This window comes from Chinchilla lanigera, unplaced genomic scaffold (genome assembly GCF_000276665.1).
Source record: "Chinchilla lanigera isolate Chin_1 unplaced genomic scaffold, ChiLan1.0 scaffold00038, whole genome shotgun sequence".
NCBI lineage: Eukaryota > Metazoa > Chordata > Mammalia > Rodentia > Chinchillidae > Chinchilla > Chinchilla lanigera.
In genome coordinates, this window is record NW_004955439.1 from 766,662 (window position 1) to 792,089 (window position 25,428).

Genomic DNA, 25,428 nt, shown 5'->3' on the forward strand with positions numbered 1-25,428 from the left:
TAGTAGAACTTTTAGGCTATGTGAGTCCTGAAAAGGCCAGTTCCAGGGTAGATTCAGAGAGGCACTCCAGGTTAATTTAGTTCATTTTAACAAATGACTATGCAAAACATTATACAAAATGTTGGAATGCAGGTGGAGAAATGTTGGAAAGCAAGGAGAAAAAGGATATTCAAAGATACATAAAATAGCCTCTTGACACTCAGATAATATACAGTGCAGACGAGAGTTGTATAAAGGAGTAAATACAGTGCACAGAAGAAAACAACTTGATGCTGGAATACCTAAGTTTGGTTCCCTCTCTCAGAAGCATTGTGAGACTTTATGATTTTATATGACTAAAAATCTTGGAAACATTTGCATTTAAAACAACTTCCTACTAGTCCTGTAAAATGTTTCAGTTAGAACTGAAAGTGAAACACTTGCTGTTCAATATTAAAATTAAATATAATTTTCCAATTTAAAATGTCTTCATGTTTTAGAATAACAGTTGAAGCTATGATTTATACTGTTAAAGCAGGTCTCTAGTAACCAGACTTCTGTGAATACAGGCAAACGATTTAAATTAACAATCACATTTTCAGAAACACCTTGTAACTTTTAGGAAGAGATGTCTTTTAGTACTTGATGAGTATATTAGCCTTCTGGAAAAACTATATAGAGAGATGGGGCAGAAGAAGGAGAAAAGAAAAAGCCCAAGAAAGAAAATAAGAAGGAAGAAAGGAACCTGCAAAGAAAATGGGTATTCAGAGGGATTATTCAAATACTGGTGGTGAGGGAGAGGCAGATGTCAAGGGTAATTGTAGATTTATGTCGTGCATGACTGGAGGGTTGGTTGTGCCAATCACAGAAAAAGAGAATTTTTAAAGAGAAGTGACTTCATAGAAATGATATTGATGGTAGTGTTTTCATATAAATGATACTGATGCCACAAATTTGTGGCAGGCGAGTACATTGGTGAGCAAATGTGAAAACAGTCTTGGCCTCATGGAACTTACTGTCTTATGGAGGGGACCTCATGGAACCATCCTTTGCATAAACACACAGTTGTGATGTTGGCTAGTGGGACAGAGGAGAGGTATACTGTGCTGTGAAAGTTACAAAGGCTTCACTTTGCTAGGGAGGCTGTTATGAGCTTCCTTTAAGAATCTATATTTGATTTGAGATCTGGTAAATGAGCAGGTGAATAAATGAATTGAAGGTGAATAAATGACCCATTTTTACCCTGTAGAGTCCTCACTTATGCCTGTTGTTTACTGTGACTAGTAACAGTCCTTCCCTTCACACTCAAAAGTATTCTGATTTGGACCACGTATTACGTGGACATTCCCAGTGAAGGGATGCAAGCAAAAAGAGTGCATGTTCAAAGACCCTGTGGCAAAAAGATGGCATACGTGAGATGCTGTAATGAAGCCAAGTGTATCACAGCAAACAAAGCAAAGCAAAGCAAAACAAACAAAGAAAGGGAATGGGGTGGGGCATGGTGCAAAGTGAGCCAGTTGTCAAGACTTTGTAGGATAGGCTGGAGAGAATGGCTTTCTTCCAAGAGGATTAGAAAGCCAGGGGATGATTTTAATGGAAAAGTGATGTGTTCCGATGTGCACAGTGAACAACAATTTTGGATGTAGCATGGAGAATGGCTCAGAGGTAACAAGGATGACTGGTTAGATCACCTCAATATTCCATGTGAGAAAAGTTGGTAGTTCGGAGAAGGGTGGTGCTGCTAGAGAGAAATGAGACAATTTTAGAGACTTTCACGTGGTAACTTTGACACAGTGTGGTGAGGAATTGAGTTTGAGAGCCAAAGGAAAGGGAACTATCAAGGATAACTCTTAGATTTTCTGTTTGTATAACTAAGTGATTGTGTAATCACAGAACAAGGGAGTTCTAGAGGGATCCAGCTTTAGGGGAGAAATTCATGCCTTTACCTTTGGCTGCATTGAGTGTGCTGTTGAGATTTTAAAGAAAAATGTCAAGTAGGCAGTTGGACATATGGACCTTGGGCTCAGTGAGTATGTTTTGGATGGAGATGTAAATGTGTAAAGAAAGAAAGCTATGTGTATATATGAAGTTGTCCAGGAAATGGAGTGACAAGGGAATAGGGCTAGCGTCCAGACTGAACAACTAACACAGTGTCTTGCTGGAAAGTGGGGAGTCTCTAAAGAAGGGACAGCTACAAAGATAGAAGGAAAATCAGAACTTGTTGCATCCTGGAGGTGAGCGCTTCAAGAGGACAGAAATGATTTTCTCATAGACTTTGCTGAGAAGCCAGGTACAATGACTGAAAAACTCACTGGAGTTAGGGGCGTGATGGCAGTGACCCAGAGAAGCAGAATCCCTTATGCATCACGTGGAGTTGAGGCACTGGGAAGATTTGATTAAGAAGCTGATATGCAAATTTTGAATAAGTGGATCTTGAAATGCTAAGTGAAATTTTGAAAAGTAGCACTTTCTAGAATTACTTGCAATTGGTCCAAATATGATGGAAATGATGAGGTTTTAAGGAAAAATATGGTGCCAATCTTTAGAAAAATACTAGTCCCTAGGAAAAAATAAAATATAATCTGAGGATTTCTCTGAGGGTAGAAGAGTCCAGGATGTAAAAATGCCTGTAAATTCTTGCAGAATGTAGTGATAACCTGTCTTAATGACTTCCCATTCTTAAATATACTTCAAGGAAAAAAAAAACAGTCCAGTGGGAATCATCGCCAAGAAAAGTATTCACTGGGAAGGAAAAGATGGGCATATCCATGAGAATAAATACAATTAGTAAGGTAAAATGGTAACCGAGTCCCTATATTGCTGAATAATTTCTTGTTTTGTTCTGAACTTGGACTAATTGGAGAGAATTGTTTTTATGTATTGTTTGTTTTCTTGTGCTTCTGAACTTCCTGATTCTGGCCGGGAACAAGGACAAACTTGCCAAAATACTGCAAGAAAAGATGTTGCTGATCACGGATAGGAAATACTCTAAGTCCCAGGAGATGCTCTGCTGTTAGACTTGCACACTGAGTCTGCTGTCCTGAGAAGGACCGTGAGGCCACCACAGGCATGGCTAGAGCCTGTTCAGCACCAGGAAGCATTTGGGAGTTCTTCATTCCAGCCATGAGTGCCAACACAACACTTGGGATTCCTTTAACCTCCAAGTGTTGTTCAGTATTTGTTTGTTTTTCCAGAGAGAAACAGATGGCAAGAACTAGACTCGGTAGGCAAATGTTTGAGTTCATTAGATTAGATCCATGTCATAGAATGTTATGTTGTTATTAAAAACAGTAACATATTTCTATAGCAATAGCTAGCACTTATTGAGACATTAGTGTGTACTGGGGAATGTTTGAAGCACTTTCCGTGAATTAACTCGCTTAATCCTCATAATAACTCATTAGTGCCATGCTCCGAGAGACAGAAATGTTCAACTACTTTGCCCATAGCATGGATGGTGAGGGTGAACTAGATTTGAAACCAAGGTGACTGACTCCACAGCCTATGCCCTTAATTTAATGTGATACAACATTTGTTCTTGGCCTGAAGTGAGAGAGCTGTGATCTATTGTTTAGGGAGGATGGGTATTATATAGTATTTAAAACTGTATTATGAAGGAAATAAATCAATAACAGGAAAAGTTTTTTATTATGTTTGTGACCTTGCTAAGTCTTACCCATTCTGTATGTCATTAAATTTTCTGTTTTCTTAAGTAAGGATAGTAATGTCTGCCTCTTATGTGCCACAGAAGGTAGGAATCAAGTGAAATCAAGTGAATAGAAATGTTCTATCAATCTCATTGTAATAAAGGTATCTTTTAAGAGTAGGGAAATTTATTGGAGAAAAGGAATGGGAAATAGGAATGGAGGAATGGGGAAGAGAAATAGCTCCTGAGAAACAGGAGGGGTCCCAAATGGGCTGCCCATGAGCCCACCTCTCAAAGGAAGTTTTATAGAGTAAAATCATGAAGCAGGTACAATGTGGGTCAAAATCATGATCAACCAATAAGGTTACAAGTATAGTCACTTAGGTAATTGTAATAAAGTTTTAATATCAAGAATATTCTTCTTGGTATTTCCATATGCATATTAATCTTATACAACATCTATATAAATATTATATGGCTTTATTGTACTTTTATATAATGTTTTATATAACATTATATCAATGTTGTTATGGCAGTGTAAAAGCAGGTTTAAGGGAGGAACACTTTCTGATATACAATTAAGCATTAGGTATTAAGGAAAGTGTTATAATCAAACATATTGGGGGAACATGAGTATTTAACAAAGTCAGTCTTTTTTTTTCTTTTTAAACAGTAAGATGTCCCAGATGCTTCAGTAATATGCATTATGGATATCTAAGCAAATGAGATCATACAGCATTCCCTACACACATTTGTCCATGAGACATATTTTCCAAGTATCTTCGAAATGAATGTTTTGTGGAAGATAATAGGATATATATTGCTGTCTGTGAAGTATGTGTATATGCTTGTGTAAATGTGCGTGTACCTGTGTGTGTATATATTACACTTAGACCAAAACCTTAGCACTGGAAGGAGCTTAGACACCTCCATCTCCACTTCTCTGGTACCCTCACCCCTTGCATCCTTGTCCCATAGGACTAAACTTATACCTCTGGTTTTAAAGGAGGGAGGCTGCAGACCAATCACATGTTTGTCTCTTTATTTCTCAAACATATTTTTTGAGTGTTTACTATGTGTCAGGCCCTGTTTTAGACTCTGGAAATATAGCAGCCAACAAAACAAAACATATCTGTCCACGTGAGGTTGAAATTCTAGGAATCCAGGGGAAGACAGACCATTGACAAAATTAGTAAATTACTTCCTACAGTGAAGTAATGTAAGTGGTCTGAGATGAAATAGAGCAGGAGAAGGATGAGAGGGAGAGCAGTGGATTCCTATGTGCTTGGGAGGAGTACGGCCACAGTTTATGTAGGGCAGGGCCTGGAAAGGCCATCCTAGGTGACTTATAGCAAGGAGTTGAATGAAGTGTGGGCAAGCCATAAAAATATCTGGGATGGGGGGAGCACTTCAGGCTCAGGGATCAGTGAGTGCAAGATCACAAGGAACATGCTTGTATATTCTAGAAATAGTGAGCTGCCCAGCATGCTGGAGCAGAGAGAAAGAGAGAGAGAGGGAGGGAGAGAGAGAGGAAATTGGGGATGAGTGAATGGGGAGAAATAAAGGCAGAGAAAAGAGAAGTAAGGAGGGCAAGGAGGCACTAAGTCTCAGTATATTTCTTCACAAATCATGCTGAGACCTCCTCGTGGTGGTGGTGGTACTAAGAAGTGGGTCTCTCTGGGAAATGACTAAGTCTTGAGGACTCTGCTTACATGAATTGAGTTAGTGCTTTTATAAAAGAAGTTGAAGGGAGCTGTCTTGCCTGTTGTAGCATGTGAGGACCCACAGAAGGTGCCATCTTAGCGGGTAGAGATCAAGCTTTCAATGGAAACAGTATCTGCTGGCACCTTGGTCTGCAACTTCCCAGCCTCTGGAATACTGAGCAACAAATTACCCAGGCTCAGGTATTTTGTAGGAGTGCCCTGAATGGATTAAACCAGGAGGGGAGTGGCAGATAATTTAAGGACTCAAGAGTGAGACAGAAAGTATCAGAGAGTTCTAAATGAGAGGAACAAGATCAGACTAAAAGTTTTAAAGGATCAAGTAGGCTGCTCCATTTAAAATAAACTGCCAGGGTGTCTAAAACTTTTACTAGATCCCCAAATGAATGTGTTATCTTTTCTCTGTAACCCAGGTCTTGTTTTGGATTTCCATTCCAGTTTTGGCAAGTCTGGTCAGTCAGCAAGGACTGACTACTGTGGCCCCTTCTCTCTCTGCTCCCTGTCCCCTTGGGCTGGTTTCCTCACGCAGTGCTGTAGATGCACTGGGGCCTGTGTGTGCTCAGATCTCTCCACTTTCTGTGGACTGCACCATACTGCTCCTCTCTTTATGATAAGTAAACCTAGAGAAGTAGTTGTTCAAGTCCAAATCCAATTACATGATTTTATTCTGTTTGAATTTGAGAACTGCAACAGAAGAACAATTTCAAATATATTGAAATAATTATTTTGCAAATGACAAATGTATTGTTTATTCTCAATTTGTGTTCATCAAGATCCTTTTGTAAGTCTGTTATATTCATATAATATTATATTAGGGATCAGTGTCACTGAGCAATATAAAATAATGACAATGCTTTTCATGCTACTAGATGTTATCAGGGGGACAATTTCTTTTACTATTAACTGCTTAGTTTTTTCCACATCTGATATCTGTTTTTTATGGCTTTACTTCTGTGTGTATAACTGTTGGATGGATTTATGTGGATGTATAATTTTTTTCTATATGAAGTACATGATCATTTCAGATACTGAAGGGTCAGTCTACCAGCTGTATCTCTTCAGGAATTCTCTGCTTTTGCACTCTATAACACACATAAGTATAACATTTAATTGCACACTGGATTAAATGTAACTGGTTGCTCATGTCCAGAATCTTTCAGATGGGATCTTGGCTGGACACCCTGGGGTCAAAGGTATTGAACATTTCAGCACATTAGGAACCCATTCACAGAACAGTGGTTGGGAAACTTTGATCTATACAATTAGGAAAACACTACTTAAAAACAGTGCTTAAACCCAAATGTCCATCCACCGAGGATTGGATAAGAAAATTGTGGTACTTTTATATAATGGAATATTACTCAGCTGTAAAGAAAGATAAACTCAAGGCTTTTATAGGCAAATGGTCACAACTAGAGACCATACTCATAAGTGAAATAAATCAAACATACGTGTGCAAACACCACATTGTTTCACTAGTGTAAAACTTGAAAGAGTTAATTTAAACTTGGAGGTATGATAGACACTGTGAAATGATAGGAAACCACTCAAGAGTAAAGGGCAACTGGGATATGGGAAAAGAGAAGGGAAAGAAGGAGAAATTTTGTGTGTATGTATATACAGGATAGTTAACATGGTTGTTCTTCTGTCTTCTATTTCTGTGCTGAAAGAAACTGTCAATGAGTCTTTGGTTGATCAGTATTGCATTGCTATATCTGTTTTTATGAGAAGCCACTTTGAAGATATCAATATGTAATACAACAACCATTGTTAATTCCCTCCCACTTTGTTTGTAACTCCGTATTGTCTGTACTGTTCTTTTGCGATGTTGCAAAATGTTGTCTGTCTGTTAATGTTTTCCTCCTTTTATTTTTAAAATAAAAACAACAACAACAAAAAAACAGTGCTTAAATAGAACTTATCATGTGTTTGATTTGTTAAAATATATGCTTCTTGAGATCAGCACACTTCATGGACGGAGTAAGAACCAATCAAACCTGAAGGCTTCCTCTCAAAGATCTGGACCAAAACAAAGATGCCTACTTCTCACCACTTTTATTTAGCAGGGTACTGGTGAGAGCAATTAGGGAAGAAAAGAAATAACAGGCAACCAAATTGGAAAAAGGGAAGTCAAACTGTCATTGCTTGCAGATAGTCATATATATATATCTCCACTAAAAAACCGTTAAAACTAATAATCAATGCAAAAAAACCAGTTGCCTTGTTGTATAGCAATACCAAATTATCTAAAAGAGAAATCAAGAGAGCAGTCTTATTTATAATAACTAATTAAAATACCTAAGAGTAAATTTTACTGAAGAGGTGAGAAAGCTTTATGTGAAAAACATTGTATGAGAGAAAGTATAGGTGAAATAAACTGAAGACATAAAAAATAGAAAAATATCTTTGGTCATGGTTTGGAAGAGCCAATGTTGTTAAAATGTCTATACTACTCAAAGCAATATATAGATTCAATGCAACCCCTATTGAAATAACAATATTTTTGACAGATCTAGAAAAAGACAATCCTAAAATTTATATGGAAGGAGCTACAAAAAAAAAAAAAAAAAAAAAAACCCAAAGAGTTAAAGCAATATGGAACAAAGGAAGAGACCTTACAGTACCTGACTTAAAATATGCTACAAAGCTATAGTCACTAAAACAGCATGGAATTGATATAAAAACAGATACATCAGGCAATAGAAGATATACAAATCTGCAGCAAATCAATCTTTGGCAAAGGTGTTAAGAATAAGCCCTGGAGAAAAGACAGTCATTTCAATGACTGGTGCTGGGAAAATTGGATATCTAGATACACAAGAAGAGAGCTGGTTCCCTACCTCTCACTTTATACAATACAATAATGAACTAAAATGGACTAAACATGAAAATGCAAAATCTGAAACTATTAGGAGAAATTAATAAATAGTGCTAGGAAAATTGGCTATCTACATGCAGAAGATTGAATCTAGACCCATATATATCACCAAGCACTAAAGTAAAATCAAAATGTATCAAAGAGCAAAATGTTAAAACAAACAATCTGCTAGAAGATAAAATAGGTAAAACTCTTGAAGACCTTAGCATAGGCAGAGATTTTCTGCACAGAACCCCAGTGGCACAAGAAATAGCACCAAGAACCAACAAATGGAACGAATCATATCAAATTAAAAGCTTCTGCACAGCAAAAGAAACAACCAGCACAGTGGGAAAATATTTTTGCTAGCTATTCCTCAGATGGAGGATTAATATCTAGAATATACAAAGAAATAAAAAATAAGACCCTCCAAAATGAAAGGCCCACTAAAGAAGTGGGCAAGTAAAATGAACAGAAAATGTACAAATGACCAATAAGTACGTGAAAAAATGTGGAACATTGCTGGCTATTTGAGAAATGCAGATAAAATAACACTGAGATTCCATCTTACTTCAGAGGCTATTGTCAAGACATCAAATAATAAATGCTTGTGAGGGTGCAGAGAAAAGGAAACTCTTCTCTATTGCTGGTGAGAATGTAAACTAGTACCACCTCTTTGGAAATCAGTACAGGAGATTCCTCAAAAAACTGAAAAAAGACATTCCATTTGTATCAGCCATTTCCCTTCTAGGTATCTTCTCCAAAGTGTTAAAGGTATCCTATTAGTGGTACATGCATACCCATGTTTATAGCAGCACAATTCATAATAGCTAAATTTTGGAAGTGGTGGTTCTGTTCACCAATAGATGAACAGATAAAGTAAATACATTTATACACAATGGAGTACTACTCTGCCACAAAGAAGAATAAGCTTAAGTCATTTGTAGGAAAATGGATATATTTTGAGACCACACATTAAGTGAAATAAATCAAATTAAATAAATCAGTTTAAACACAAAAGTAAGCTTAAATATTGCATAGTTTCTCTTATATGAGAAACCCAAAACATAACTAAAGAGCAAAATAAAAGATAATAGGAAGTAAGGAGGTAGATTTTTTTGAGATGGGAAAGGCATCAAGGGACAGAGGGACGAGGAGAGAGGAATGGGAAAGGGGATGAAAAGTGATTGAGATGTATTATATACACATACCAGCTCCCCATAAAGAATGTAATCGCCATGTAATGCAAACATGTACTAGTAAAAACAAAGACTGAAAAAGAAAAAAACAAAACATAGGTACAGTGCTTCAGGACATTGGAATTGGCAGAGTGTTTTTGGGATAACAACTCAAAGCACAGGAAACAAAAGGAAAAGTGGATAAATGGGATTACATTAAACTAAAAAGCTTTGGCACAGCCAGGCATTCTAAGAGGGTGAGGCAGGAGGATCACGAGTTCTAGATCAGCCTGGGCAACTTACTGAGAGAGACCCTGTGTCAAAACAACAACAAAAAACGGGGGATCTAGTTCAATGCAAAGGCCTTGGCCTCAATTCCCAGTACTTAAAAAAAGCTTTTGCATAATAAAACAAAGTTAACAGAACGAGAAACCAACCCACAGAGTGGGAGTAAATGTCCACAAACTGTACATCTGACAAGAGGTTGATATCCAGAATATATGAAGAACTTGACAGCAAGGAGACAAAAAACAAAAACAGAAGACTCAAACCAAGCCAAATAGCAACACACTCCAAGTAGAATAACAGAAGGGCAATAGTTCTACATTGACAGTTCTTAGAGGATGACATACAAGTGGACTGTAAATATATGAAAAAATGACCACCAGCACTAACCATCAAGGAAATGTGAATCAAAACTGCAGTGAATATCACCTTACTCCAGTAAGAATAGCTACTATTGAAAAGACTAAAAATAACAAAGGCCAGAGAAAAGGGAACATTTACACATTGTTGGTAGCATTGTAAATTAGCACAGTCATAGAAATTGGCATGTAAGCGCATTAAAAGCTTGAAAACGTATCTAACATATGATCTAGCAATGTAAATTAGTACAGTCATGGAAATCAGTAGGTAAGTACTTTAAAAACTTAACTAATATATGATTCAGCAATACCTGCAAAGGAAATAAATGTTGAAGAAACATCTATACTGTGACATTTACTGAAGCACTATTTACAATTGGAAAGAAAGGGAAACAAAAATGTCCATCAGCTGAAGAATGGATAAAGAAAACATGCACATCTACAAAGCATGGTGAGAATATATGATGAATGTTTAAATTAAAAAATGATTCCAGCAAAAGACAGATTGACATTAATCTTCCTCAAATACTCCCTTTCCCTTTGAACACACTTATCCTATCATTCTTAAGTCTTCTGTTGTGAGTGTCTTTATGAGGTGTGATGAAAAATATAGTGAATGGCTGCTGCTGAGTGCCATCTAATGGAAAGGTGGGCTTGTAAAAATATTATAGTGTGTCCTAATCTACCTTATTTACTAGATCTGGCACTGTGCAACACCTGGCTCTTCTCCAAAGTCACAGTAAGCATGCAAGGTAAATGTTTGGATCAATTCAGGACTTCAGGTAGCCCTGATAGTGCAACTAAAGACACTCAGGAAAGAAGAATCCCAGAACTGCTTCAGAAAGTAGCAAGATTAATGGAGTAAGTATGTGAAGCTTGAAGTGCAAGGGAGTATTTTGAGGGGGATTGATGGCAACGTGTCTTTAACTGTAATAAGTTAAAAACATAAAGATTCACTATAGTTTTCAATCACACTGGGTGTACAATAGAATATTATTCAGCCGTAAAAGGGATAAAATCTCATCATTTGCAATAACGTGTGTGGAATTTGAGACCATTATGCTTAGTGAGATAAAACAGGCACAGAAGGACAAATACTACATGATCTCACTCATAGAATCTAAAAATTTAGATTTCAAAGAGAATGAAATAGTGGTTATTAAAGAGTCTTGGGAAAAGGTAGGAAAATGTAGTCTGTGGGTGTTGAGGTTACAGTAGGAGAAATGGTTCTGGTGTGCTGTTGCCTGACAGGGTGACCGTAAGTATGCTGAATGATTGTTACCGCAAAGAAACAATACATGAGTAGATATGTTTAACCTGATTTGAACATCACCCAATGCATATATGTATAGAAACATCACCAAGTGCCCCATAAATATGTACAATATTTATGTGTCAGTTATGAATAAATGTCAAAAAAGAGAGATCTACCATTTAAAGCAAATGTTTTTACTTCTCCTGACTGCCATGAAGTGAGTTAGAAAAAGATAATCTTTTATATACCTTTAGCTTTCTAATCATTTGATTTAGCAGTTGTGAATCTGTGGTAATATATCGTGGTTTTTTTTTTTTTGAGACAGGGTCTTGCTTTGTAGTGCAGGCTGGCCTTGTACTCACTATGTAGCCCAGGCTAGCCTTGAACTCATGGCAATCCTCCTGCCACAGACTCCTAGGTGCTGGGATTACAGGCGTGTACTGCTACACCCAGCCCAGAGCATATTCTTGTATATTTTTCCCACTATACATATTTTCAAAGCGGTCGAGATTTTCTCTAGGATAAGAGGAAAAGGGAAATAATCTATTACCTTTACAACCATCTGTGATCAGTTGTTTTTAATCAGATATTCTGATTTAATTGGTCAAGGGTGAATATGGGCATATTTTTACAGTTCCCCTTCATTGTTGAGAACCATGGATGGGCTCCCCACTTTGTCCCTGAACACACATGTTAAAGGACATTCCCAAAGTGGGATCATCCAACAAAACAGAATACCCAAGGCAAAAGCAAAGAGGGCAGAAAGCAAGTATTTATAATCCACATTGTCTCCGGGCATTTGTGATTGTGTCTTGTCAGAGTTTGGGCACTTTTGTTGGGGGAACTGGTTCTCACTGCTCTGGTGGGTTAGGAGAAGCTTGGTGTGACAAATTGACTTGTAGAATACTTTGGAAAGGAAAAGGTGATGAAAGATTAGAATATGAACTTCTTATAGGTGGCTAAAAAGAAGACTCAGAGAAGTAAACAGAGAAGTAGGTGCTGGAATGGTTTGCTTGGTGAGAGGGAAATTGGGGAAGAGACGGGGGATTGGGAGAGAGACAGAAATATCAAGTAGCTGTCATGAAAGAAAAACTCATGGCCCTACAAGAAGGCGCTCATTTATTGAGCAAAACCCAGGCCGCTCCGCACGTGGCCTGGCTCTGATTTGGTGGGCAATGGCCACAGCTTTCCTTGGCCACATCAGAGTTAAGGAAAGACTTGGACAGCAATTACACTCACAACAAAACTATAACAAAGAAATAAAAATGTACTACCGTTGAAAAAAATATTTACTCCAAAGGTTAAGAATACACTAAGATAAAATACATTTCACATTATTAGCTATAGAGATGTCACAGTTTACATTCAGAGGGAAAAATCGGAAAAAAACATGGAACTTTATTGACATAGCATTTGTGAAGCCACATCAGACCACTCACTATAAGTGCTTTAACTAAAAGTATAAATTCTCTAAATTCCTAAATGAAGAAGCTTAGCTTTGTAGCATACCTTTAACACTGACTGTCAAATTTGTTGACTTCTTTCTGGGTGTTTTCTGGAATTGTTACCATAGCCTTCCCCTCAAATCTTGATGTTCTACACACAAGGTTTTTCTCAGAGCCTTGTAAAGGGACCTGAGCTTACCCACCCAGTGGAAAGGTACCATCTCTGACAGTACCTCTGATGATACAGAATTCATAGTCAATTCTCAGACATTCAAGACTAATATTAACACAGGAATTTTTGGTTAGTTTTAAAAGAAATCTCTTCTGGTGTCTTGCAGTGTCTGAGAGGACCTCCGTGATCACTAGCCATCACTAAGTATAAGATGGACAATTTGGAAAGACGGATGGCTGGCGGGCGGGTAGGTTGTTATATGCTTGCAGTTGGGCAGAATGTTTGTAGCTCCTACCAAACAGCTAAAAGTGACTTTCTGAGCACCAGAGAGAGAAGAGAAGGAAGAGGGAAACATAGACACACACAAAATATTTTAAATGTAAGTTCTTGAAGGGAAGGATTCTCCTTAAATGTAATAAATATGTCATAAATTTTAAATGTTCAATAAATATTTTGTTCTATCCAAGTGTATTTTTTTCCACTTGGGAATATGCCCTATATAAAGATGCATAAAATGTTCACTTTGGCAGACTCATTTCCACTCATTTCTTATTTTTCAGCATTCGGAAAATCTACAACAGTGTCAATATAACATTCTGATTATGTTTTTCAACTTCTCCATTCATTTACTTGGCTTTATACAAAAATAATATTCAAAAGGTGGCCCCAAAGAAAATATGTTGGGTACCAGGGTCATCAAGTGAACAATTGCATCTTTCTCTGAGAAGGAGCTGGGGAAATGACCAAGTTGCAGGAGGCAGAAGCACTTGTTTGTAGTCTTCTCTTTTCTCCATTTTTAATAGCACGAAGCCATTTATTTATTGACTGCTTGAAATAAATTCAAATAGGAGAACTTTGTAAATCCTCTAGTCTCTGGTAAGACTGCCTGTTGCCAACCTTTCTTTCTTTCTTTCTTTCTTTCTTTCTTTCTTTCTTTCTTTCTTTCTTTCTTTCTTTCTTTCTTTCTTTGTCTCTCTCTCTGTCTCTCTCTCTGTCTCTCTCTCTGTCTCTCTCTCTCTCTCTCCCCTCTCTCTCTCTTTCTTTTTTGTTATTATGAGATTATCCCAAACAATTTGAAAGTTCTCTTTCATCCAAAAGTTTGTGTTGTTGTGAGCAAAAGCCCGTTTGTCTGGTAGAGAAGCTACAATAATTCATTAGCTTGTAGTTCTCCTGGGGCTGAGTTGGGTCTCATCAAGTCTCACATTTAAGTGGGCTTTGAATGTGGTGGGAAATGAGGCACCTGTGTGCTCTCGAGTGTTTGACTTGTGTTTCACTGTTTCTAGGTAAGCAGGAATATTTTATAGTTCTCTGTTTTGTTTCTGGTGAGTAGGTGGGGAAGATGGGAGGCTGAGGCAGGGGGCCGGAGGAAGAAGATTCACTCCTGAAGTATTTATTGCTTCTTCCATTTAGCTGGCTTTTTTCCCCTCCAAACTTTATTGCTTCACATTTTTCAATGACAGCTTTATTGAGATATAATTTACATACCCGCACAATTCACCCATTTAAAGTGTACAATTCAGTGGTTTTTAGTATATTCACAGGCATGTGCGACCAGCACCACAGTGAATTTAGAACATTTTCATCACCTCCAAGAGAAACTGTACCCTTAAGCCATTACCTCCCTAGCCCTCCATCCTACAATTCATGGCCCTAAGCAACCACAGTTTTACCTTCGGTCTATACAGTTCCCTATCCCGGCCGTATCAATAAGTGGAATTATAAAATATGTGGTCTTCGGTTCAGTGGCTTTTAATCCCATTTTGCCTTCTGGCATGTGGTAATGTTGTCTTGCATTGTGCTTTGAAAACTTCTTATGTGTCCCAGCCTTTTCTCCTCCTGCGGCTTATCCCTTCCCTGAGTCAGGCCCCCCAGCTCAGTATGATGCATACAGCATGCCTTCAATGAGTGCTTGTGAGTTTTTGAACCAGTGGCTGCTGTTTTGCAGAAGTTGTCCTGTAATATCTCTCTGAAAAACATCGCACTGCTTCCCTCCCACGTCATGGGGCAGCCTCTTTTCTCTCTCCCTTCCGCACTGTAATAACAGGCTGTAACCTGCATCCTGAAATGACTTGGGTTTTCGTTCCCGGTTCTGAGCCTTGATTACACTCATCTCCATCTGTTCCTATCTCCACGCTGTCCAATTTTCAGGGCTACTCCTTAGCGACCTATTTGCTTGGTTTGACTCCATCCCTAGGAAAAGAAATATTCCAAGTGAAATTGAACTTTAGGGTTTTGGGGACACTGGTGTACTGGCAATGGGACAGAAGTTCCCACAGAATTGCCACTGATTGTCCACTGTGCCGTATGTGATTTAGAGCAAAGACTTTCTCCCACTGCTACTGACTTCTTGAAACCATGGAAAATATAATTGTTTTGCTTATTTATCTGTTTAAATTTCTGGGCCAGTTCTCAGAGCAAAAGATTTCCTAATTTCAATCGTAGTACATAACTTTGCTTGCTACACATCTATGTCGCATTGCAACCTCTAAATAAACACAGAAGAACAAAATTACTCTCAAACTCAGACCATAGACTTAGGAGAAGCTTTCTCTATCTCTTTATCTTCCTTTTGGAGAAGACTGTGCTTTTTAATTAGGAAGCTTTGCACTTTGTAGAAAAGAGAGGTCACAAAACTATTGTCTTCTAATTGCTTCTCTAGGTTAAGGCTTTTAGACTGAAAAACAATAACAACAACAAACAAAAACTGCTCAGGTATAGCCAAAGTGAAAGTTAACTAAGCCTCATTTGTACGGTCTTAAACTCCAAGTTAGAATAAATGTAAGGGGGAAATGTCTCTTGTTTTTCCTACTTTGTGGTAAATAAAATTAAGGAAAAACCCTCCCCACCCCCATCTGTTTGGAGGCAACAAAGTTTCTTTGGAATATTTTGAGGTACTGTTTTTTTGGTTAGCAAAATTTCTGGGTCCTAGATAAAGAGCTTTGCAAATTTGACTGATCCGTGTAGGATGGTGACTTAGTCACCTCCACTTTCATTTGCCCATGTCTACACCGTTAAGCAACGTAAGATGCCAAGCCTTGCCGCAATCAACATTTAAACTGTAAAATTACTTATTACAAACTGTGTAAAATGAAAGTAAAAGGTGTCTCCTCAGCAAGCTTTCTTTCTCACTCCAACCTACGCAGGGAGAATGAGAGGCTAGTGAGAGCAGAGTGCATAAGTAAGTGCCGATGTAATTTGGACACACGGAAACAACGAGGCCCTTTTCTGGTTGGCATGCGAAGGCGCTCTTTCCCAGACTCTGGCGCATGTTCTCTGCAGTTTGGGTGGTGACTGGCACCTTCTCGTGCCAATGGGAATAACAGCTGGCTTCTCAATATTCTTCCCAAGTGCTGCTCCATCTACCTTGGCACTGTCTGCACTCAGCTTTGGTTGCTGACATTCTCAAGCTGTTGCCGAGTCTCTAACGGCAGCACTTTCCATTTTACGTTTTTTATTCTGAGTACGATATCTGCATCTTTAACCCGCAGGCAAAGGGAGTGTAATTAAAAGTCCCTCTGGGGTGGAATGCGCACTCACCCTCAGATGGGTATCAAGGCCTTTGTGAATTATTGAGGGAGCGTGGGTAGGGAAGGGAGGGACTGGACTCCGGCAGGCACCAAGGTTGGGCTATGTCACTTTCTGAAAAATTTTAAATGGGGCCAAAGTAGCACAAAAGTAGTAGAATGGAGGCAAAAAATCAGATAACATAAAGAAATATTTAAAATCTATTAAGAAAAGAATTAGAATTCTGAAAGTGTAAGTAGCTTCATATTAGAATTGGAAGGAAATACTAATCTAGGAGTAGATGCAAATGAAAGGTACAGATGATTCAGAATGGGTAGAGTACTAGACCGTCCCCTAAGTACAGAAGTTAAACCCCAGGTTCCCAGACACACAATCTGAAAACAGAAAACAGAATAATGAGGAGAGTTCTTTGGCAAGAGGAATTTAGGTGGCACCTACTAGAGAGTACTGCAGAGTAACTATCTGTTAGGCAAAAGTTAAAAATACATGGGTTAAAAAAAAGCAGTCACAACCTGACATGAAATTGTAAAACTCAGCTGGTAAAGTACATCCATAAGAGCCTGACGGACAAACATTCTGAGAATTAGTAATCCAAGAATCTCACAAAGCTGAGAGCTAAATAATCACCCGACGGTGTCTTGTTTTATAAAATACTATTCATGTCTGCAGCATTGACCTACACACCTGAATCACGCTCTAATCTCAGTGTCGGCCTGTGTGTTAGGGCACTATGAAGCCAGACGTTAAAGATGGGGCAAAGACACTCAGTTAATATGACACCTACCATCAGCTTCCCTGGATTAAAAGTGGTGCTGCCCTGAAAAAACAGCGGGAGCTTTGTTAATTTCCTTTACTTTTCAGTACTGACGTTTCTTTTTCCTACTTTGCTTCTTTTCTTTCTTTTCAGCGTGGCTTCCCTTGGATAGCCAGCAGCCCAGTGATGGAAGTCAAGATTTCCATATCTGCCTGGGATTGTTAACTGACTCCATTACCCAAAAAGCAGCCAGGCTCAGAGCTGCTTCTTTGAACACTCAGTCTCCCTGACCACCACAAAAGGGAGACAAACTGGGCTACGAGGCTCCAAAGTTTTTGTCTTTGTTTTGCAGAAATCCCTATCAATTTCAGACTAGATTAGTAGAGGGACAGGACTTTGGGAACAAGTATGTAAAAGCCAAAGCACAAAAAAGAATTTCCTGACTCACTTTCTATGCAGAATTTCTAACGAAAAATCATAACTCCTTTTTGTCCTGCCTGTGAGAAGTGAGTGATGGTGACAGAGAGGGTGGTAGACCTATTTTCCTTTTCTTCTTTCAGAACCGGGATGCCAACTCAGGCTGTGCAATAACATGCTAAGCAATAAAATGATCTGATGTCTTGAGTGCATCAGGGATCACATTTAGAACCTGTTAAATATGTTTAATACAATACTGTAGTTTTCAAAAGGCTCAGTCGTGTTGGGAAAACAGCGGAACATTCATCTCCAGGGTGGTGCCCATCCCATCCCACCCGGCTGTCGTGCAGTGCCAGAATGAAGCCACAGGGACCCACTGTCAGCTGGAAGCCAAGGCCCAGCAGGGAAAGAGGGGTGGAGAGGTAGCAGGGTAGTGATGGGTGTTTTGGAGACAAAAGGAGGCCAAGGAGAGTTTCTAGAGTTTCTTTTTTTCTCCATCTCCTGAAAATTTCAAATGAAATTTACCTCCTAAATTATCTCGAATCAATTCCAGTCCTACACTTGATTTATTAAAGCACAATAAATACGTCTCCCTCAAGGGAGAGCAGACAGACTTGTGCAGTTTAGGTGCTCTGGCCCTAAAAATGATTCCCTGATCCAGCTGAAATACAATAGGATTTAATAGCTGTGAGACAGTATCTGGCTATTTGCTTTTTACAACTAATACTTATAGAAAACTGTATACTTATAAAATGTTCCGTGGCTGCCTTTCTCTTAGCTAAGCCATAATTAACCCTTTACACAAAGAATATTAGTATTTACTTCAATCACAGAAACATGAAATTTCCTCCAGCTACATGGCATATATTGAAACAACAGTGTTGATCTCCTTTTCTTGTATCAGGCTCTGTAAGATTTTTCTTCCTTTACCTTCTTTTCATTAACCTTTCTCATCTCTTTCTGGAAATTTGATCTCCAAGTTTAAGCTGGAATTGCATTCCTGGTACAGTTCTCCAGATATTTCAGATGAAAGTGGGTTTCAATCCATATTACCTAGTACTTTCCCAAGGTATCAATTGATTGAGATGGCATAGATTTGGCCAGTACAGTGTACTGTAGAAAGGAAAGGCACTTGATTGCATGAAGATTCATCCAACTTTTAATAAACTGGGGTATTTGGGTTTAACCCCTCTCAGAGGATCTTGAGGCTTCTTGATTATAAGTGGATAAATAACCTGGAGATTTATGCATTTAAATGATTCCTGGAGTCCTTGAAAAAATATCTCAGTAGTATTGAAAGAGTATTTACTGTTTAATTTTTAAGTCAAATAAAATTGTTACATAGGAAAGTTTTTCACACTTAGAACCATGATTGAAGGTGTGATTCATATTCTTACACCAGGTCTCCAGTGAGCAAATTCCAGCGAATATAAGCAAACAACTTTAAAATTAAACAAAATTAAAAACAATAACACTACTTTCAGAAACCATTTGTTGTTGAAAGATGTGTCTCCTATATCTATTTCTGAGAAAGGAAAAAGTGGATGAGGGATGAGAGACAAAGAGAGGGGAAAGAGGAGGAGGAGGGGAAAAGGAAGGAGAAGGTGAGGAGGCCCCAAGAAAAATGGTTAGTGAAGGAGGGCCAATCATAATCTGGCTGTTCCAAGCCAACCAAAGCATCTGGTTTCTTTAATTTAGTACACTTCATACTAAAAGGCCAGTTTGTTTACACTGTATATTTTGAGTTATTTGAAATATCTCTTCCAAACCATTGGGTTTGCAACTTCAGGGGAGGCTTTTCAAATGTGGCTGAAAAGTATCTCCACATCAGTGTCACATGGCACGAATGATATGGAAAAAAGGAGAGGAGCTACAGATATTTTAATGGTTTAATGGTAGTTTAATGGCAGTCTGCCATTTCAGACTACTTTATTATGCCTTTCTGAGAGAACTGAAAGTAACTCTAATTCAACCTCTAATATATGCAGCGAAGCCAGTTTTTCTATACAGGTGGGCACATAGGCAAACAGTCATGGGCACATGCTCAGGCACCTGGGGAATTTCTCCAGGGAAACACGATATTGTGCTCTAGCAATACCACTCACATTTTAGCTGAAGTACTAACCTGAAAATACACAGAGGTAGCAAATCCAAGATGAACACTTTTGGAAGGAACGTTAGGACCCATTTTTCAATTATCTGATTATTCTTTCATGGGCCCGCTCACAAAGCTTCTGTTATCCATTCTAAGTGATAGCCAAGTAGGGATTTCCCAACATTATTCCCTAAGCCACCTTCTCGCCCAAACTGCAAACCTGGATTTCAAAATATTTCAAAACACTTCTAATTTGCTGTCCCACTGTCACCTGGATATTCAAAGCAAACACTGCCTCTTATATAAACCAATCCCTCCTCAGTCTTCTTATTTATATAACTTCCCTTCTGATCAAAAGAGGTAGAAACCTGAAAATTATTTCATTTTAGCTATTTTTTCTGTCTCACTAAAACCTCTTGTTGGAGAAATCAAGTCTTTACTGTTTGTTTTACAATACTCTTTAAATATTCTTTATACCTTCTTTTCACTCATTACTCTCTTAATATTTGAATAACTCAATAGTTGCCTGTTTGATTTTTCCACGTGTGAAATTACAAAATTTATACTTGATGGTAAAGACCAGGAAAAACTCCTGAATAGTATAAATAAATTAAAGGAACTTTTCTCTGCCTGCAATAGATCACAATTTCCAATCATGCACAAGAAAACAAACTCATAGGCAAAGCAACTGGCAAGTCATACAATTCCCTGTGCTCCTTTAAGGCAGATTCTTACCCATTTATCTTTATTGTGGTCCAGGCTAACTGCATGACTGGCCCAGAGCTGACCATTGCAGCCTTCACAGTGTCTGTTAATGCTTGGAAATCTCACGACCCTCTCAAGATGATCAGGTGATCAGTATATTCGTCTTTGACTTTTAAGCTCAGGTAGAGTAACAGAAGTTCACACAGAGGAACGTTTGTTCTTGGTCCGCAAGGCTTTCCAGCTGGGACTGTTTGACCTCACCAGGAGCTGTAACTGCAGCAACTTATGAGGAAACAGCAACAGCGATGCCCCAGGGAGAATACAACTGAAACACAGGAGACAAAAGTGACGTGGTGAGCGGCTGGTTGTAAACACTTAAGGCTTCAGCATGACACCTCTGTGGCCTGTGCAATTCCCACTGACGTCAATTCCATGTTATGGATACTGAAAGACTGCAGGAAAGAACCTGACATTGCTTCACAGAGAACACTCACTCAGGGCTATAAAGTAATGGCTCTCAGAGTGGGGCCTTGAAACCAGCAGTCGTAGCAGCAGCCTAGTCTGCTATAAATGCAATTTCATGGGCCCTATTCCGGGGTTAGGACCCTAGCAGCTGTAATTTAATAAGGTCATTCTTATTTATGATCTTACGCAGTTTGAGGACCACTGCTATAAAGTATGATGATAACGACTAGAAATAAGCAAACAAAACGAAAATATAAAGACATAAAAAAATGGGCTAATGAAGAACATGAGTATAGATTTCACTCTTCTTGTACTTGCAGTGGTCAGCACAGAATAAATCTCAGGAAATACTAGTGACTAAAAGGCTGATTTCTCATACAGATTTATGCCCAAATCCAAAATAGTCTACCTAGCAAAAGGTCCTTGGATTTCTTTGACTGTTTGCTTTTGAGAGGATCACTGAAGTCTAAGAAATGAACATTACCTGAGGGGCAAAGCTTCCTGGGACAATGAGAATTAGCTATGATGCACAAAGAAAAGCCACCTTTTTCTCTGTCTCAAGAATGTTGATAGATATCTCAGAGGCCCAAGTAGATGTCCTATTAACACCAACCCCCATCTCAAAATGAATATTAAACTACGAGTTTAGTTTTTACTCACTTGGTTGTCTTTTAAAAGCTCTCTAGCTTCTTTCCATTTATCCAGTTAGTCCTCAAATCTTGATATTTTCTTTCTTCTAATATTTCCTGAATTCATTTCATTTGGCACTTTTTACATCTAGAACACCCCTTTAGTTTAAGATTTGCTGCAGTTTTCCCTTTCAGACACTGAAGTTATCATCTACTTGGTGTTTCTTGCTCTCTTCTCATGTGTATCTCCCTTTCATTGATTCCTTATAATCATGTCCCATTAATCTATCTGAAATGATGCCCTGCTCCTGTCATCTTATGTTTAGAGTCCTTAACTGGTTCATATCACCTTCAGGATAAAACAGGACCCGCCCTCCCACAAGCCTACCTATTCTCCGGCCTCATTGCTTGCCAGTCGTACCAATGGTATTCATTTATTTTCCTGTCTACAAACACTGTGCCATCCTGCCCCTTCCCTGTGCTGAGATATTCCTCCCCATCCTCATCATGTGGCTAATTCATAGCTATTCTGCAAGATTTCATTCAAGTACCTCCTCCTGGAGGGAGTTTTCTGGGACTCCTGTCAATCACCAATTTTGCAGTGGTTATAGTTTGGTTCTAGAGTGTCTCCCAAAGGCTCATGTGTCAGAAGGCTTAGACCTCAGTGGCAGCCACTGTTGGCAGGGGGTGGAGACTTTCAAAGGTGGTGTCTAGTGGGAAGAGCAGAGTGAGTGGGGAGCATGTTTCTGAAATGTAGTTTGTTCCTGGACCCTTCTTCTCTCAGTCTCTGCTTCCCAGCCACCCCAAAGTGAGCAGCTTTTCTTCATTACCCCCTTTCTGCCATAATGTTTTTGGCCTCATTTCAGGCCCAAAGCAATAGGACCAATCAACAGTATCCCATGATCTTCTGCCACTGTGAAGCAAAATAAGTCTTTCTGCTAAGTTGATTTTCTCAGGTACTTTGTCACAGGGTTGGAAAGCTGACTGACACAGTGCCCCTTCTATGTGGCATTCCATTCCAGCATTCATAACCATTATTGTGCTTAGAGCTCCTTAAGGACAGGAGCCATTTCTTATTAATGTTTGTAAACACAGCACTTAGCTCTGCCCCTAGAACAGAACAGCTGTTCAGCAAGCGTTTATTGAGCAGAGAAATAAACAAATTAAAAATAAAAGAAATAGTCCTTCCACAGGCTGTTCCTGAGGATAGAGTTGGATTGATCTCTGTGACAAATGGGTACCCACTGAACAAAAAAGGCTTGTAAGCGGAGTTAAGACAATTCACAACAATTGAGCAATAACTTCAAGTCTTTCTCCAGACCTCAATCTGAACCATTTTGAGAATCTGCTGTTTTTTTCTTTTCATGCTGTTAATTTCTTTTGGTTGTATTTCCATACTCCTACTAGGACTGGAGGAAGACTTGTTGAAATGAAAGCCCTAAGGGCTATTTTTGAGGAAGTTAAAATTTAGGTGGAAGAGTGAAGGATAAAAAAATCTGTGAGAATATTTGTTTTTGCTTCCAAATTTTCAGCCTCCAAAGATTTCAGGGGGCGGGGTAGGAAGACTTGCATGAGATTGGAGTGCATGTAACTTTAGGTGCTTATTCAAACTGAACTTCAATGCTAAACAAATCGGAAGTTTATCTTCTCAAGTTATTGCAACAAGCCTGAATTTAATTTTGTGTTCTCTTCTCTAGAGACACAGAGACCCCAAAACAAGGAGGGTTATTTGCTCAGCTTGAGGATGTGATACTCAGCATATGGAGTTTCTTCCCCCATTTTTTTCTCCTCTCATTGTATGATGTTAAGATCCAGGGGAACTGCAGGTGGGTGGTTGGCTTGGATCTAGTTCCTAGACCTTGCTGCTCTTTAATTCTGCAATTGCTCTTGTTTTATGTATATATTCTGATATTTAGAGTGATTTTCCCATGCTGATGTCGGATGGACCCGTCTACTGGGGGAACCTACTCTTTCACTCTCACACACTCATTCTCTGTGAGCAAGAGCCATGACATCCCAAGGGAACACAGTGCTAGGGAGAGTTGTTCTGGTCACCAAAGAAGCCAAAAGACGTGCTCTTTGAGAATCACTGCAAACAATGGGAAGTCTTTCTTTTAGCCTTTGTTGTCCAAATGGCTGATCTCCGAGTTGTGACTTCTGTGACTTCTACAGTTGAGATTTAACCCCGTATGAGGCTGAGTCAAAGGTTAAATTGCTTGGAAAATTCAGGTGTGTAAATAAAACCTTAGCCCTCTACTGGCCCGTATCTGAGGAACATCTGGTTCCAACACAGCCTCCTCCAGTAGAGCCTTCTGTGATGAGGTAACTGTGCTGTACTGCCCCCTCCTGTAGCTGCCAGCCCCATGAATTACTGAGAACTTCAGAAGTGGTCAGTACAATCCAGGAACTGAATTTTTAATTTTATTCAATTTTCATTAATTTAAATTAAAATGACTACACAGAAATAATGGCTATTGTATTGGGCAGTGTAGTTTGGAGACATGGTCTTAATGTGTAAAACCAACCTACTGTGCATACAGAGTGAGATTTTAGAATCAGAATAAAAAGCCAGATTACTTCTGTGCTTGGTGGAAGTTTATCTAATCATTTAAGTGTTTATAGATCTCCAGGTTAGACTACAGGCTAAAGTTTATGGTTCCATTTAAATAAAGTTATGTATGTAAATAAAGAGATGTCTGAAAAGGTATCAGTAAAATAAGTTTTCCTTGAATGCCACGATTAGGGCCAATTTTTACTATGTACTTTTGTGTTTGTATAACATTTATAAGTGCATACAAGTCTTTAAAAATTATAAGCCTTTTTTTTTTCCAGTACCGGGAATTCAACTCACGACCTTGGGCTTGCCAGGCAGGCGCTGTGCCACTGAGCTAATCCCTAACCCCCAAGCCTGTTTTTATAGTGTATATTTTTCAGCAATTTTGTTTAAAATGCATATAGATTTTCTAAATATAACTTCAATTACCTTTATCATATATTGTTCACTGACCAAAGAAGGATATTTGAGAGTTGGGGTAGGTTTTGCACTGGGGTAGGTGTGTACTTCTTGATAGCCAAAAAATCTAATGAAAAAAGAGTCCTCTTTTGTCTCCTTTATGTACTAGCTATTGTTTTTTGGAGGGTTATTACAATTTCACTGTTTGGATTCTAAGGTGACTCTGTGGTATCATCAGCCATCTAGAACTAGGATGCTCAGATACCAAAGTCTATTTTAACACTGAGATTTTTCAGGGAGTTAATTAAGTTGAACTAAAATGGATCTGGCAGGGTAAATGAGGAAGGGGACAATAACTGGTCCTCAAAATTGCTAGGTAAGCATTATTGTCCAATTTTCTTAAGTCATGCATGTTCTGAAGGATGATTCTTTCTTTTTTTATTTTAAAGAGAGTAGTAAAAGCAAAAAAAAAAAAAGAAAAAAAGGAACAATAGCAGCACGTCAACATCACAAACATAAACAAAACAAGGCAAGAACATTAAAAGTGATGCAGGGTTTCAAAACAAAATAATAGGAATTAACAATGGTTGTTATATTACATATTGTTATCTTCAACTATGTTGCTCAGATCACCAGATGTAAGAATGGAAGATTGTTCAAACCATTAAAGAGAATAAGGAAATAATTATTAGATAAAACATTAGAGATGATATAGTTTCACTAGACAAGATAGTAGAAATTCACCAATGGTCGTTCCATTGCATATTGTTGTCTTCAAATCAGTTGCTCAGATTACCAGATACAAGCATGCAAAATTGGTCAGAATATAAAAAATTTTAAGCATTAAAATGTACAGTTATCCCAGCTATTCTTCTATCTATCTATCTATCTATCTATCTATCTATCTATCTATCTATCTCTATTCATCTCTATCTCTATCTATCCATCTCTATCTATGTCTCTATCTCTTTTTTAATTTTAAAAATAA

General features: G+C 38.4%; 1 protein-coding gene across 5 annotated transcripts in view; it reads right to left on the reverse strand.

Annotated features, from left to right (window-relative positions):
• Positions 1-25,428, reverse strand: part of Pde7b (phosphodiesterase 7B) — a 299,395-nt gene that overhangs the window by 80,465 nt on the left and 193,502 nt on the right. For 2 of the 5 annotated variants that reach the window (XM_013517377.1, XM_013517378.1), the window contains one exon: positions 20,424-20,718. The exons of the other annotated variants lie outside the window; for them this stretch is intronic. In XM_013517377.1, the coding sequence (XP_013372831.1) occupies positions 20,424-20,427 (4 nt within the window). In that variant the 5' untranslated portion in view covers positions 20,428-20,718. The remainder of the gene's footprint in view (positions 1-20,423; positions 20,719-25,428) is intronic. 5 annotated transcript variants of the gene reach the window in all.